This window comes from Glycine max, chromosome 9 (genome assembly GCF_000004515.6).
Source record: "Glycine max cultivar Williams 82 chromosome 9, Glycine_max_v4.0, whole genome shotgun sequence".
Taxonomy (NCBI): domain Eukaryota; kingdom Viridiplantae; phylum Streptophyta; class Magnoliopsida; order Fabales; family Fabaceae; genus Glycine; species Glycine max.
The window spans coordinates 6,089,292-6,106,433 of NC_038245.2; the positions used below are offsets into that span (position 1 = coordinate 6,089,292).

The 17,142-nt window shown below is 34.4% G+C and overlaps 1 protein-coding gene across 1 annotated transcript; it reads left to right on the forward strand.

The window, feature by feature from the left end:
* The first annotated feature begins 14,594 nt into the window (after positions 1 to 14,594).
* LOC100797389 (elongation factor 1-delta) lies at positions 14,595 to 15,804 on the forward strand. Its single transcript, XM_041005260.1, is given in 6 exon segments — positions 14,595 to 14,824; positions 14,907 to 14,933; positions 14,936 to 15,023; positions 15,245 to 15,303; positions 15,495 to 15,608; positions 15,743 to 15,804. Coding segments are annotated over 6 exon segments (447 nt in total). The 5' UTR covers positions 14,595 to 14,727.
* Positions 15,805 to 17,142: the final 1,338 nt, after the last annotated feature.

The window sequence follows — 17,142 nt, forward strand, 5'->3', positions numbered from 1 at the left end:
TCCTGCTATTATTTCACTAACATCTGAATATGTAATGAATATCGATGCAGATGCATCTACAATTCCAAGAAACCTCCCATCAAAGTTGATTTCAAGTGGGTTGTCGTAAATATCGAAACTATACTTTATCAATCCACGCAACGGATCATCTGCGTCCACATTAGTCGGCTTCGGCACATGTGCATCCTCGTTGTGTGGAATACTTTGTGGAACCTACATGGTTAATGAAAGTGGGTGAGTATTTGTACTGTAATGTCTCAATGTTTTACTTTATGTATGTCAAATCAAACATGTTACCTCATCTAATACAGCTTTCACAAGGTGTGTGGGCCAAGCTACAAATGTATCGACGGCCTGCTTCACATATTGTATTTCTGACGTGGCATAGGGGACCTCAGCCTCAGGATCAATAACTGTTTCTACACTTACCCTGACAACATCATCTGCATATGCCACTGTGTGTATGACTGAATCCCCCTCCATTATTTTCCCCATGGCCACCAACCTTAAATGAACCATAAACAAAGCAAAAATTAATGCATATAAAACAGAAACTAAACGATGAACAAAACACAAACCAAACCCAACAATTACAGCTGCAAGAAAAAACAAAAGTCCGATTAAATTGTAAGTAAGGTAATATTTCTACAAACCTTGTTGTACCATCCTTAAGCTGCACATACAGTCCCATCAATGGTATGGCATCAGCATGATGTTCTTGTGAAGCCTGGACATTGGTAACAACATTACTTCCCTGTGTGCTGACACGCGCAGCTACTTGTTGTATGTCCGGCTGAATTTGGAGTAGCTCTGGGGATCCTTTATTTGACAACTCTTTTTTAATAGCCTCTTTCAATGCATTGGTCATTATTTCCAAGCTCCTCTTATTTTCCTCTTCTAGCTGAGTCCTCAATTCTTCCTTAATTTGAGTCCTCAATTCTTCCCTAATCTGCCCAGTCATGTCTTCCCTAAGCCTTGCAACAACTTCATCTAGTTGTTGTTGGCTGATGGATGTGGATGAGCTGCTGCATGTCCTTGATGCCCTTCCGTAGTACTGAGTAATAGTGACACCTGAGCCTGCTGCCCGAACGCGACCCCCATGCTCAGGTCGGCCAATCGCAGTGTTCAGAATGTCTTGCCGACCATGGGGTACAAACGAGCCCTGCGTTACCTGCTCTTCTAAGGAGTCCTACACAAAACAAGTGACACAAAAATACACCACGTGCAGTCATTGTTCTACTCAAAATACTTAAACATATGAACATTGCAACATATTGGTGAACCTACTATTTTATCTGCAATTTCCTGTGCGGACTCAGATGTCATATTGCCAACAGCCCTGGTCCGAGCAACCTTCCACTTAACATGTCTTTTTATTGGAGATGGGGTTCATCAAGGCTTGCTGCATTTTCACTCAACAATGCTTCCTCTTGTATCCTTTTTCGTTTCTGGTCTAACAATTTCTTCTCCAGCAAATCATATCCCCCACGTGAAAGTACGTGGGGGCAGTCATTGTGTTTTTGAATTGATTGTGCTCGTTTCCTAATACCCTGTAATGTGACATACATAATTGCGGAGATTTTTTCCAAATTTAAATAATCAAATTGGTAAACAAATATTCATTTTAAGTTACCATAAACAGATTCAACTAACCTCCCAGTTAGGTGTGAGCCGGGTTTCTTCAAATTGTTTCCATGCTTCAGGATCTAGTCCATATTTTGTCACAACATCCTGTGTTTGTTGACCTTCACTCTTAGCAAACACAAATTTGCTAGTCAATGTGGACTTAAATTGCCGCCATCTCGTCGCTACTGTTGACATAACCTTCGTCTTCACCTTCGTAGCTTCTCCGATATCAAACTTTGCCTACATAAATACATTAGTCAAAATAAAGGGTTAAAGGCAGCCAGATTAACAAGTAGTCAATGATAATGTTCTGCCACAATACACCCAGTAAAGCAAAAGCATGCAATCAGCATATAATGTAAGTTTAGCATGCAATGACAGCCTTCAAATTTAACATCCAAATTGAAGAAATAATAAATGTAATAAAAAATTTTGTTAAACTGATAACAGTTATTGCCTTAAAGTATGAATTCCTATCAAAACTTGTTTTCATGGTTTGTTAAGAACATGGTTCAGCCTTCGCACAAACTGTCAAAACTTTAGCCAATATGATATATGACAAATGACTAGGAAGAAAATTTATCTTTTTTAATGTCTGATTTACAAGCGATTAGCACGGCAAGACCGACGAACATCAAGGGATTTTATACCTACATTCATATCTAACTTTCCCATTTGAAGATCGTGCTTTTTAAAACAAGTCCGCTTATTAGGCAGCGAAACAAAAATATCATTCAAGTCATACACCATATACTCAAATAGCAAGTAAATAGATGATTCAACAACATATTGTCCAACACTTTAACTCTATATGATATAAATGTATGAAGCTGTAATAAATGAAAATATCATTTGCAAGGGATGAAAGAATGTTGACAAGAGTAAGAGCCAAAAGAAATAACAAAATTTTTCAAAGCTTAATCGTAAAAGTCAAAGCTAAACAAGATTCAACCAATTTAGACTCCAATTAACTCTTATTTCTATTAATTTGAACATAAATTGAACAAGTAATGGTATATGTAAACTGAAATTGTCATAACAGAATTTGTCTTTTGTCATTTCAGACTATCAGCAACTCGTTATTGTTGTTCCCTAATTACTACCACCAAATCCTTGCAGCATTTCCATTTCATTGACACGAGTGCAGGGCTTCAGAACTTCAAACCAAGTCTTTTAGGTACGTGGGACTGACAATCCTCTTTTTAGTTTTACTCACTAATTGCACCTCTTTGTTTGGTTGGTGTTCCCCTGTTGTTGATACTGTAGCATCTTCTTGTTGACTTGCTATGTTATCCCCTGTATTTCATGAGCAGTCACTTGCCATATTCTATAGTTAGTTTTAATGATTGACTGCATTATAAAAAACTAGAAAGCAACTGTGTGTCTTTGAAAAGGAGATGAATTAATGAATACATTGTGATCTTGTTTCAATTCTTTTGTGGACATATTGCAGTAGAGGTGTTCAATAGTCTACTAATATTGCACAAACTGGTTTAAGTCAGCATGCTTAAATTTGCCCTGGGGTTTGTATGTGGTGTGGTGGATCGGCTGGTTTTATGTATTCAATTGGTGGGTCCTAGGCTTTTTTGCTTACTCTGAGTTTCATTTACCAAATTAGTGCATTGCATATAGTTTGATCCATATGTAGCTTTTCTAAAGTGGCTAAATAAATCTAATTTTATCTTTGATTCTGTTGTAATGTGTGTTAATTTGGTATTTCCAGCTGATGGTGGCATAATATTGTTTCAGCATATTAAATAATTGTAGACAGAAATTATTGAAAGATATGAATGAATTGGGATATGTTGCCCTTGGGGCAAATGATTTGAAAAGGAAACTTTACAAACTACTATACTAATGGAAAATAAAAAAATTTGAACCATAACAGGGCATAACAGGGTATCTAACAATACACCCAAGCACATCGGGGCTGTACTTAAATTTGCTTCAAACCCACCCAACTTCAGAATTATTAAAATCCATACAATATAAAGCGCTTTACAGTTATTCCTATTTATATGCAGTTGCTGGTCTACAATTCATAACCAAAACCCATCCTTAATGGGCTTAATTAGTTGCAGGTGCAGTCTCCTTCTTTTCCTACATGACGAACTAATGCCACTAAGTAACTAACTATTCCACTATGGGTTATCTAACAGAATATCACTATGGTCTGTATCTAAACAAATCTCTACTAATGTGTGCACTGCCAAACTAATTGCATTACATTTCTGTCTATCTAGAATAGCATCCTAGATATGAAAATAGATAATACTAGACATAGCACTGGCAGAACATAAAAAAAATAGTGCTTTTTAGGCCCTTGATCTAATCCCCTCCAACCATGGTATTTGGAGACCAAAATCCTGTTCCAAAGCTGATGATGCTGGTGGAACAACATCCATTTCCATTTGAATAAGAGAGACTTGTTTAGTTGTTATTCGTTATGGTTCGAGTAATAATAACGATAACAATTCAGCCTGAATTGTTTGATATTGATTTTCTTTCTTGCAGAAAACAAAGAGGGGAACGAGCAACAATTTGAAGGTTGTACATTCAGGAACTAAAGAATTCAAAATAGCTAGTAATAAGAGGGATTTGTTTTTGGGATTTTCTGAGCACCAAGAGGGGCTACGCAAGAAGCTTGCACTTGAGGAGGGAAGCATATTTGCAGCTAATGAACAACTTTCTTAACTATTTGTCATGCAGATTTGACTGTTTATTTTGCTAATATGTAAATATAAATAGTATAAGGCTATGGCTTATGGACATGGTCTTTTTTACCCCTAACAATCTTAGAAGTAAATATAGACCATGTTTTACGCCATAGCCTTATACTATTGTGATTTACATATTAACAAAAAGAAACAGCAAAAGTCTGAAAGGACAAATAGTTAACAAAGTTGTTCATTAGCTGCAAATTTCCTTCCCTCCTCAAGTGCAAGCTTCTTGCGTAGCCCCTCTTAATGCTCAGAAAATCCCAAAAACAAATCCCTCTTATGGCAAGCTGCTAATGCCTATGAATCTATGTTGAGGCAAAAGGCTAGAGTGAAATGGTTAAAGGAAGGGGACAGAAATTCAGCTTACTTCCACAAGCTGATAAATCATAGAAGAAGACATAATGGTATTCAAGGATTGATCATTGATGGGAATGGGTTCAGGACCCTAGTAGGGTTAAATTTGAGGCTTTCAATCATTTTAAAGAAAGATTTTCTGAGCAGAATTTCAATAGACCAACCATGGATGGTGTGCAGCTACCTTCCATTGGTCAAAGTGAGAATGAAGCCCTTGTGTCTAGATTTTCTGATGCTGAAATAACCTCAGCTGTGTGGGACTGTGATGGTGATAAAAGTCCGGGCCCGGACGGGCTTAATTTCAATTTTATCAAGAAGTTTTGGAAGACTTTGAAGCCTGACTTTATGCGTTTCATGGATGAGTTTTATTATAATGCTTCTTTCCCAAAAGGAAGCAATGCCTCATTCATAGCTCTTATTCCCAAGATCAAGGATCCCCAAGCTTTTAACGATTATAGGCCAATTTCTCTTATAGGCTGTGTCTACAAAGTTGTATCCAAGGTCTTGGCTAATAGATTAGCCCTTATTCTACCTCAGCTGATTGATGAAAGGCAAACAGCCTTTATGAAAGGAAGGCATATTTTGCATGGAGTGTTGATAGCTAATGAGGTTATAGCTGAAGCTAAATCAAAAAATAAACCTTGCATGTTCTTCAAGGTTGATTTTGAAAAAGCTTACGACTCGGTCTCTTGGGGCTTTCTTAATTACATGATGTTAAGGATGGGTTTTTGTGAAAGGTGGAGAAAGTGGATCCATGGTTGCCTTGCTACTGCATCAGTTTCCATTTTAATTAATGGAAGTCCCACCTCGGAGTTTGCACCCAAGAGAGGTTTAAGGCAGGGTGACCCCCTTGCCCCCCTCCTTTTTAATTTGGTGGCAGAAGGGCTTACAGGTTTAATGAGGACAGCTATATCCAAAAATCTGTACAGCAGTTATGAAGTTGGAAGTTTGAAGGAAGATATAAATATTCTGCAATATGCAGATGACACTCTATTCTTTGGTAATGCTCTTTCAGCCAATGTCAGAGTTCTAAAGTCTATCCTATCATGTTTTGAGTTGGCTTCTGGACTCAAGATTAATTATTCAAAAAGTCAGTTTGGATGCTTTGGAAAATCTGAGGAGTGGTGTAGAGATGCGGCTCTTTTTCTTAACTGCAGGCAGATGGATATTCCTTTCTTATATCTAGGAATTCCAGTGGGGTCTAGTCCAAAAAGTGGGAGTGTTTGGCAGCCTATCATCAACAAATTTCAGACCAAGCTGGCATCTTGGAAGCACAGATGCCTTTCTATGGGGGCAGCATTACCATTATCAACTCTGTTTTGACAGCAATGCCTATTTATTTGTTGTCTTTCTACAGAATTCCCAAAAAAGTTGCTCAAAAAATAGTAGCTATCCAAAGAAACTTCCTTTGGGGCGGCGACAATGACACTTCTAAGATCCCTTGGGTTAAATGGGATACAGTCTGTTTATCAAAAGCCAGAGGCGGATTGGGTATTAAAGATTTGAACAAGTTCAATGAAGCCTTACTAGGCAAATGGGGTTGGCAGGTGGCAAATAATCCCCATCAGCTTTGGGCAAGAACTTTAGTGTCTATATATGGGGGATGGCAGGCCTTATTACATGGTAGAGGTAGTGTTGACAATTCTCCTTGGTGGAAGGATTTAAAATCGATCTTCCAGCAGCAACATCAGAATAGTTTGGCCAATAACTTGAGGTGGAAGGTGGGCAATGGGACCAGAATCCAGTTTTGGAAAGACAAATGGAGGGAAGATGATATAACCCTTAAAGACAAATACCCTGTTTTATATCAGGTGAGTCAGCAACAGGACCTCACTATCAATTTAATGGGTCAGAATATTGACAATGGGTGGGATTGGAAGTTTCAATGGAGGAGAAATTTCTTCGATCATGAAATTGATACGGTGGCAGCTTTCATGGATGAGATTGATGGGGCTCAGATTCACTCTTCTAGAATGGATTATCTCACTTGGAGGGCTGAACCTAGTGGATCCTATTCCACAAAGTCAGCATACAATTTCCTCATGGAAGACGGCGGATCAGATTATGAAGATAATGCTTCCAGGTTTATGTGGAATTTGAAAATTCCTCCAAGAGCAGCCGCTTTCTCTTGGAGAATCTTTAAAGATAGATTGCCTACTAAGGCTAATTTAAGAAGGAGGCAGGTGTGCCTTCCATCATATTCCTGTCCTTTATGTGATGGAGAGGAGGAAACTATTGGTCATGTCATGTTTGATTGCACAAGAACTAGATGCCTTTGGTGGGAGATTTTGAGATGGGCTGACAGAGTGGGTCCCTTCACCATTGATCCTAAAGATCACTTCACCCAATTCTCAAGATGGAGTAGCAAAAGATGTATAGACAATAGATGGGCAGTGCTTTGGATAGCTCTATCCATGACTATTTGGAAACATAGAAATTCAATGGTTTTTAATAACCAGAATTTCAACTCCGAAAAAGTCATGGATGAAGCTTTATTCCATTCTTGGGCCTGGTTAAAATGTATGGACAAAGATTTCCATATCCATTTTAATCAATGGTCCACTAGTTTGAGGGAGGAGCTGTCTTAGGGATTGATTTTTTGTTTCAGATAACGTTATCTTGTATTTTTCAGATGGGTTAGGCAATTTTGCCTTGTACTCTTTTTCCTGTATGCAGTACTCCTAGTACTACAATATATATAAAATTATATATAGATTTTTGCTGTGCAAAAAAAAAAAGAAACTTAATGACAGAAATGACAGTTAACAGTTACAAAGTAGGAAACATATCATAACAGGGGAGTTCATGTCCACCTCAAATGCAATAAACAATGAAACTATAACTGATAGAACGAACGCAGGCAGAAGGTACCTTAGATTGAACAACACACGATGCTGGCCTCTGTGTTCTGCTGGCAGGAATGACGACCTGCGATTAAATTAGGGGTCTTTGGTCTGGTCATTTGACAGATAGTATAGATTAGGGTTATATATATATATATATATATATATATATATATATATATATAACTATTAATTTAATCAAGGGACGAAATTAAGGTTTAAGGATGAGAACCTGCAGAAAATCACGGTGCTGCGTGTGACTTAGCGAGTTAGGGTGTTGCAACTGGAGGATAAAAAGCACAAATTGAGGACCAGAGAGAGCTCAGAGCTGTTCCAATGTTGTTGAAGACAAGATGTTTAGAAATTTTTTTGTTTTAATTTAGATCATTAAAATTCAAAAAGGGGTAAAAAATAATAGAAAAAACATTGTGGCAAATAATAGCCGCCAATAAATGCTAAGACCAAATAAACCACAACTGTATGCTTTGTGACGTTTATAGCCAATCAGTATTTTAATTTTTAAACCGCCGCAATGTATATATTGTGTTGGGATAAAACACAACAATCCATTTTATCCCACAAAATAATGGCCATACCATAAAAAAAACAGAAAGAACTATTTATCACTTTATCTTTATCATGAAAATTTAATTGATTTTTTTCACCATCAATCTAATCCAAACACACTAGTAAGTTGAATTCCAAAGAATTCCTATGGGGGGGAAAACCAGATAGTAGGAAGATTGCTTGGATTTCTTGGAGCCAGTGCTGCTCTCCTAAGCATATGGGAGGGTTGGGGATTAGAGATCTTCCAAGTCTTAACAAGGCTCTGTTGTTTAAATGGAAGTGGCTGATGTTCCACCAACCAGACCAGCTTTGGACCAGAATTCTGATCTCTATGTACAATGGCTGGAGGGGATTGGAGTATGGTCCTCGAAAGCAGTATTTCTCTACTTGGTGGGCTGATTTAAGGGCCATCTTTCAACAGCAAAATGTGGTCAGTGCTGATAATCAAATCAGGTGGAAGCTGGGGAGAGGTGACAAATTCCTCTTTTGGGAAGATCCTTGGGGTGATGAAGGAGTTCCTCTAAAGGATCAATTCCATGAGTTATTCAGTATTTCTTCCCAAAGAGATTTAAGGGTGGCAGAGGTGGGATCCTGGACAGAGAATGGATGGGTCTGGAATATGGTTTGGAGAAGACACTTGTTTGATAATGAGGTGCAGCTAGCCTCTATTTTCATTGATCACATCCACCAAATCAGAGTTAACAACAATCTCAATGATACCTGGGTTTGGGGAGCTGAATCCTCTGGGATTTTGTCAACTAAATTTGGTTATCAAGTTATTAAATCTGAGATGGTACATTCAAGGTCTGTACCTGGGATTCAAGAAACTTTGGGAGATCAAACTTCCTCCTAAAGCCCTTTCTTTTGTTTGGAGGTTATTATGGGACAGACTTCCCACGAAGGACAACTTGATCAAGAGGCAGATTCAGGTAGATAATGATTTATGTCCCTTCTGTCACAATCAACCCGAATCCGCATCCCATCTATTTTTCACCTGTGGCAAAACTATGGCTATATGGTGGGAATACCTTTCTTGGGTAAAGGAAGACAAGGTGTTTCACTGTAGGCCTTTGGATAATTTTATCCAGCACTACTCCTCAGCAACTTCAAAGGTTTCTAACACAAGAAGGACAATGTGGTGGATAGCAGCTACAGTATAAATTTGGAGGCTCAGAAATGCTATCATTTTTCAGAATCAAACTTTTGATCTCAATAGGCTGACAGATAGCACTTTATGCTAACTAGGATTCTAAATTTTGGGAAACTATTCAAGATTACGAATTTTATGTTATTCCTGGAGTGGATATTACTGTCCTACTTTTCTCTATTTAAGACAACAACCTTATTTCTTAAGGATTGAATTTTGATTTGACTTTAAATGCAGGACCTATCAAACTTTTACAATGGGTTTGGTATACATCAATGAAAATGGATGAAAGTGTGAGGAATGAAAAGAGATGAAAGAGAGTAATGTATACTATTCTCTGAGTGGCTGTCATTTGTTTCTAAAAGGAAACAGCATACTGACTCAATAATTATAATATAACTACAAAAAACAAAAAAAAACATTTGCATTTGGATATACTTATTAGTATAAATATGATAATCTGCTCCTAAATACACCATAATGATCTGATATCCTACTGTGGGTCGTGTTGAAACATTCAAATAGGATCTAAGTCAAAATGATTTTACAAAAAGAATCCCTTTGCAGAGGGAGCCACAAATTGTAACGCAGCAACTACAGAATCTACAGAAACACCAAAGATACACCAACTTACCAACCAATAACACCCCATAAGAATTTTTTTTTTAATCATTTGTAAACGCACAATCAAAATTAATAATCAAAAAGTACCTTGTGCCAGCAATAGATGCAGAAGGTGGTTCAGTCCTTATGGTCTTCAATTTAACCTTGTTGAGTAAGTCTTCCAATTGATCTAAGTTCCTCTGAAAAATGTAACAAAAATAATTCAAACCCAAAGTACACAACGCAAATAATTATCCAACTCGAATAGCAGTTATTGGACTCTTAGTTTGAGCTGTGTGCTTAATTACTCCAATTTGCTGACTATGTAAATGAGTGAAAAACCTGTATACATTGTTGATCCGATAACCAAGTAACACATGTTTCCACAAAGAAAATAAAAGCGAAGCTAACTTTTTCTGACTAAGTAGAGAAATGCCAAAACAACACATAAAAAATGGAAATACTTATAAAATCAATGATTTTAAACTGCATTAACTGCACTTTTACACGTAAACAAGAAAAAGAAAAAGAAAAAACACATGGTCAACAAAAAAAAAAACAAAAAACAGGTTAGGATGTTACCTCTTATAATCTAACCACGTTCGGATGCTTCAGCAGCTTCAAGGTGGATATTTCCCTCTTTATCTGCTATGAAAAAATGAAGATGAGAAAACTGATCTTATGTATTAATTTGAATCATAAATTATAAGCAAAGAGAGGTAAAGAAACAAACAAACATAAATTTTGCACAAAAATTGCCAAACAAAACCCAATTACACTGTAAGAGTTTTTAACACCCAAATTTCCAGAACATTTTGGCACATTTGATTCATGCTTCTCATTTGATTCATGCTTCGCATATGTAATAATGGAAGAAAATAATCGAAACCACAATTGCATATGTAATAAATCCAACAACCTATGCTCGAAGTGCACCAATCTAGATAACAAAAACGCGAAACCAAAACAACCAACAACATCAACTTCGTTAGTACTCTGACTTAACTAAACCCTTTGGGCCTTCAAATCCTTTTCGCATATTCAACGATGACATTGTTAGGGCAACTCAAGAAGTCGATATCACATTTTTAAAGTTCTTATATTATGGAACAGACTAAAACTATATTATGAAACAGAACTCAAAACTCAAAAACTTCGACATGCTTACCTTCACACAAGCAAGGTCACGACACCACTCCAAAGGGCACGAGATCGGATATGTGGTGGTGGTCAGAACAATGGCTAGGGTTTTTGTTCTTGGTGGTCGAAAAGGCAATGTGACGGTGGGCACGACGGAGTCGTCGCTGGGATGACTTCAGGCAACAGAGCGCTCAGGTATTAGGGTTTTGGTATAGCTTTTTCGAGGACGCGAGAGTGTTGAATCATCGTGAAACAAGGAGTATTTAAAGAACAAAATTAAAGACGGTGCACACGTAACACCGTCTTTGTCTCTGACCACAACTACGACGGTGTCTTCAAACACACCGTCTTAGATTAGTTCCACCAAAGCTACAAACGCGGCGTTTAAGTGAAACGTCGTCGTATACGAAAGGCGCCGTATATAAAACTTATATATTTACGGAAATGCCACCGTGTGCATTACTACGTCGGGTAATGTATGACCGACGTAGAATGTGCGTCGTAAAATACAATATTTCTAGTAGTGATTTGAACATTCAAATTTTATATTTATTTTATTTTTTTGAATTCATTTTTTTTTGTGAATATTCAGATTTTAATGGATATATTAAATGAAATTAATTACATTTGATTTCAATGGATATTTATAATTATGATAAGTTAATTACTTGGAATCAATCTCACGATTTCAAAATGCAATCAATTTCATTTTAATTTTGTAAATTCATATTAACATATTAGTAATTATTATAATTGATTAATTGATTCATATGTTAATAGATTAATACATTTAATTATAGTAACTATAATTATAATTATATCTAAACGAAATAGAATTTCACAACTGATTATATATGTTCATTGATAACAAATCAAGCCATTAAATCTTAAAATGATTTTTTCCTATCATAATAAATAAAAATAATAATCATTTTTATCAATTATTTTGTAACATGTGCATAAATACAAATATTTAAACCATAATCACTCGATCAATAATAATAATATTTCTCCATTTCTATAAATTTGGATTTTAAGGCGAAAATTCACACAATACTCTTTTTCTCTCTTCAATTCCATTTTAATGCTTCTTTCTTCTCTTCTTTTTCATCCTGCTTGTCAACTCTACGATATGTTATATTTCATACTCCTATTATTTTCAATTTCATTTTTATTACTTTCTTTTGAAATAACTATTTATTGACACTTTTTATTTCTTTTATTTTATTCAGTTTCATTAGAGAAAATGTATTGACATTTTTATTCTTTTCCTACGGTAAGTTTTTTATTTTATTTTTGTTTTTCAATTTTATTTGAATGTTTTTTTACACAATTTGTTTAGTATTTAAAATTTCTTTGTTAATATTATTTTTCTTTCTCTCATGATACGTGTCCATATCATGAGAGAAAGGATGTCTGCAATATTGAGACTCTTGCAAGGAGTGCAAATATCTGAAATTTATTCAGGAACTTTCCTCTTCCAATTTGAAAATCATGTTGATATCCAAAATTTATATATATATATAAGGAGAGATTCATTTGCTCAAAAAAAATAATTTTTTTAAAATTACTTCTCATCTTTATTATTTATTTTTTTAAAATTCAATAGTTGTGAGATGAAAAAATAATGTGAAAAGAGTTATTTTTGGAATAAAGATCGAGATTCTTTCTCTTTTTGTGGAAATGTTATAATATGGGTCATATCTTGTCAACCAATATCTATGAAAATGTTATATATTTGAAGATAAAATAAAAATTAATTTCCTAATTTTGCTTTCTCACAAATTTATAGTTATCTATTGTGTTGATTGATTATTGTGACAAATGTTTGGTTGTGGATGATGCCAAAAGGTTATTGTAGAAACTAGAAATTATTGTGTTTAATTGTGTTTGTGTATTATCTTGACATGTGACATGGAGACTTTAAGGTGATGATCCTTTCTATTTTTTCTTGATTTTGATAGTAAATTTTATTATTTAATTTTTATGATTTTATAAATTTTACTATTTATTTTTTTTCCGTAAATTTTATCATTCAACTTTTATCATTTAATGAATTTTATCATTCAACTTTTCTTTTTGTGAATTTTATTATCAAACTTGGTTTAAATACATTTTTTATCCCTACAATTTAACGGTTTTTTCATTTTCTGCAATTTTTTTCTTTGTTATAGTTTTTGTAAAATGTATTTATCTTATTTTTCGTCCTTAAAGTCCTTTATACAACATTTTAACATTTAAAAAAATACTTTTAATAGTGAAAAAATGTTGTCTATCTAAAGATTTAAGGATGAAAAACAAAATAAATACATTTTATAAGGATTAAAATATTTTTTTTACAGAGATGAAAATTAAAATAACGCTAAATTACAGGAAAAAAAATATATTTAAGCCATTAAACTTTCACTATTTTGCAAATTATACCACCAAAATTTTCAACTTTTGGACATTTTACCATTACATTTGTATCAAAACAACATATTTTATTCACAAAAAAAATGATGTAGTTGTTTTTCTTTAACAATTTTTTGTGACATATGAGTGATGATAAAATGTACAAAAATTTAAAAAATTAGATGGTAAAATTTACAAAAATAAAAATTGAATGATAAAATTTGTAAAATTATGAAAGTTGAAAAATAAAATTTGCAATTAAGTTTTTCTTCTTGTTCTTCTTTTGTATAAGGCAATTTGTTTGAGCTAGCTAAACAAAATTATTATGAAGTATAGTTTTTTTTTAATATTTAACATAGTTGTATCTCCAAAATTCGAACTTAAGAATTATAAAATAAGCTAAAATATTCAATATAGTAGATTTACGTGCTCTCAGTGACAGCGAGGATTGCTTAATATATATAGTATAGATAGATAAATTATGAATAAGAATTAAATTAAATCATAAATCTTTAAAATGAAAAAAATTTCTCAAAAGTTTTAGTTTTTTTGAGTAAAAATGCATGTTTCTTAAAATTAATTGAATCTACATTCAATTATTTTAATAATAATTGTAATATTAAATATAACTATTTAAAAATTTTACTTTTTAAAAATCTAAAAAATTATTTTATTTAATAAAATTTTATCTCAATAATGACTTACTTATATTTTTAAGAACTTTTCTCAAAAAGTGTTTGGTCTAGCTCTTAATTTTATGGAGAAAAAAAAAGTTGGGTCAAATTAGTATCAACAACAAATATTAGCACAAAATTTGCATACCTTGAAAGTTTCTTGATTTGCCTCCTTGGTCTCCTAACTAACTACTTTCTGTTTCAAGCCAATGAAATAAATAAAAAGAGACATGCAGCCACCATTCTCTTACTCTAGCTCCCTCTCTTGTTGGTGTTGCCTTCGAACGTTTGCTTTTCTCGTAAGCATTAACTCTTCCTTTGTATTCTGTGTTCAAATTTGTAATATGTATTCTCAAAATATATGCCAATTGTATTATTTTTTTCATGGCCAAATGTTAGTTTGTTAAAATGTTAGTTTTGTTAGCAAAGGGAATCGAACCATGACCTTGTTTTTTTTTTTTGTTTCTTTTTCCCTTAAGCATCCAACCAATCTTAATATTTCCTTCAATTGTATCACTTTTCTCTTCTCGAATTTGTAAATTTTGGGTTTGGTTAATTTTGCAGTTAGAAACATTGTGTAATCTTCTGTTAATGGGTTTCAATCAAAGATCTGATTTTTCTTATTTTTATTACTGAATGCTGATATTGTAATCCATGTTATGCATATAAGCATGGCAGTGACATTGTACGACCTTAGCTCTGCCTCTGGGTTGAAGAAGCTTGATCAGTACCTTCTCCCACGCAGTTATATCACTGGATATGTATATGTCACTAGCTTCTTTTTTTTTTTTGAATTCTTGTTTCTTATGTATTGTCTCCCTTTGCATGTGTTTTTTTAGGTACCAAGCTTCAAAGGATGATCTCACTGTTATTCAGCATTGCCAACTGCTCCATCACATGAATATGTGAATGTGTCCAGGTGGTACAAGCACATTGATGCCTTGTTGAGAATATCGTAAGTTCGCTCGCTTCCCATGACTTACATGCCAATTTAATGAATAATCAAACATAATGTGATGGTTCATGCATGTTGGTGTGTTATGCAATTGTTTTCTGCTTCTGTATTGCTGAGTTAGGATGATGATTTGGTAATCTGAGTGACTCAGTTATATTTTTCATCATGAATACTTTACAGTTTGTTATCTTTTATACTAATTTTGTGTCTGCACTCTATAGTGGTGTTTCTGGTGAGGGATCTCTTGTTGCAGCTCCCCCAACTGCAGACACAAAGGCAAGTATTTTCCCAATGATAAAATGTGGTTGATTAATTTCTTGTTTCCTTTTCACATTATGTGCCTTAACTCATGGTTGGTTCATCTTTGTCATTTACTCATTGTATTGTCTTTGAACTTTATACTGCCCCTCCCCTGACTATACATACCACTTTGTGAGGGCATTGATTTTGTGCTGATTCCATTCTCAACAGCTGGAAAGTCATCTGTTATGTTGGATGTGAAACCTTGGGATGATGAAACTGACATGAAGAAGCTCGAGGAAGCAGTAAGATCTATTGAGATGGAAGGGTTGCTTTTTGGTGCATGTATGTTCTTATTGGCATTTTGTATATGTTTTGAACTTTTCCAACTGTTTTCATTTTGATCAATTTCATAAAATACTTGAATTATAAGATTCAATATACTGTAATTTGTAAATGTTTAAAATGCTGTTCACTAGTCTTTGACTCCTTTACCATCATGTTTGCATTGCTTAGCCGTTTTTTCTTTTCGCGATTCTGATTTTGGTTTTTATTTGTGTCGTGGCCAAACTTGTTCCTGTCCGGTACGGTATCAAGAAACTGCAGTTTCTGTCGACGATCGTATTGAGGAACGTCTCACAGTCGAGCCCATCAATGAATATGTCCAATAAAATTTGTAAGCATTTTTAGTGGCTTTTTTTCTCCTAGTAATTCCAAAGGGTTGGTTTTGTATTTGGTGATAACACGCATGCATATCTTTGTTATATGGTTTTACATCTTGTTCTAATGCTATTTCATAACCTTTGTAGCAGAATTTACAATCGTGGGACTTGGAGATCAAGGCAACCAGAGGAATTGCAAATTTTAGAAAGTGTGTTCTAGGGGAACTACTCTGAATTGAGAATTTTTGTTATTAGAAACCTACTTGTTATTGCTTTTATATATTAACAATAATGAGTGTCTCCACCTATGGTTTAGCTCTTCAATTTCTAAATTTTTTATTTATGCTATGATTTAGCCCATTTTATATTTAGCCAGGATTTGCAGATGATGTGCTGACTTGATTTATGCTATGCTTCACGGCAAATGGGATACATGCTTTAAGAAATGAAAATGTTAAAAAAAAATTGTAGAACGTGCCCTTGTAGCTTAGTTATTGATGGATGAATGAGAAATGTGATGCTTCAAAATTCAACTGGATAAAAGAAGTTCCCAAAGGTCCAAAGAAATAAAAAAGTTGCCAAAGATAAAATTAAGTGTCGTCTTGACCTTCTTATCGTCAAAACCATATAACTCAGCAGCCAGAAAGTATCAGTAGTAACTCTAAATTACAAACAGCAGAAAGCATAGTAAAGATCAAGCAAACATTGTTTTTAAAGCTAGAACTAGAACACGTAGAGTCTTAATTTTCAGCTTCAAATGATTGCAGAAGACACCTTTTGCAAATCTCAAGTTGATTTTTACAAAGAGGGAGGACAATAAACTGGCTGATTTGTTAGCCAATCTTACTTTTATTTATAGTAACATGTGGTGGATTAAGGATATTCCCTATCAAGCACTTCTAATAGCTAATGCTGATGTACAATTCTTTATCCGAATAAAATTTCTAGCTTTTACCCTAAAAAAAATATTGCACTATATATAACAGAATGCATATGTAACATGTGCAATAATTTCTTCTCAATTTTTTGAGAAAAAAAATATTTCTAAAAATACTTGTGTTCCCAAACAGACCTGGCTGGAAAATGCACTAGATGTCATTGCTAATGAAACGAAATGCATGCTTTTGGTTATTAAACAGTTTGATCAACGTGCTTCACAGTTGCTATTGCCACACAGAAGTCTTGGCTGCTGAATTATTGCACATGCCAAGGCCAAT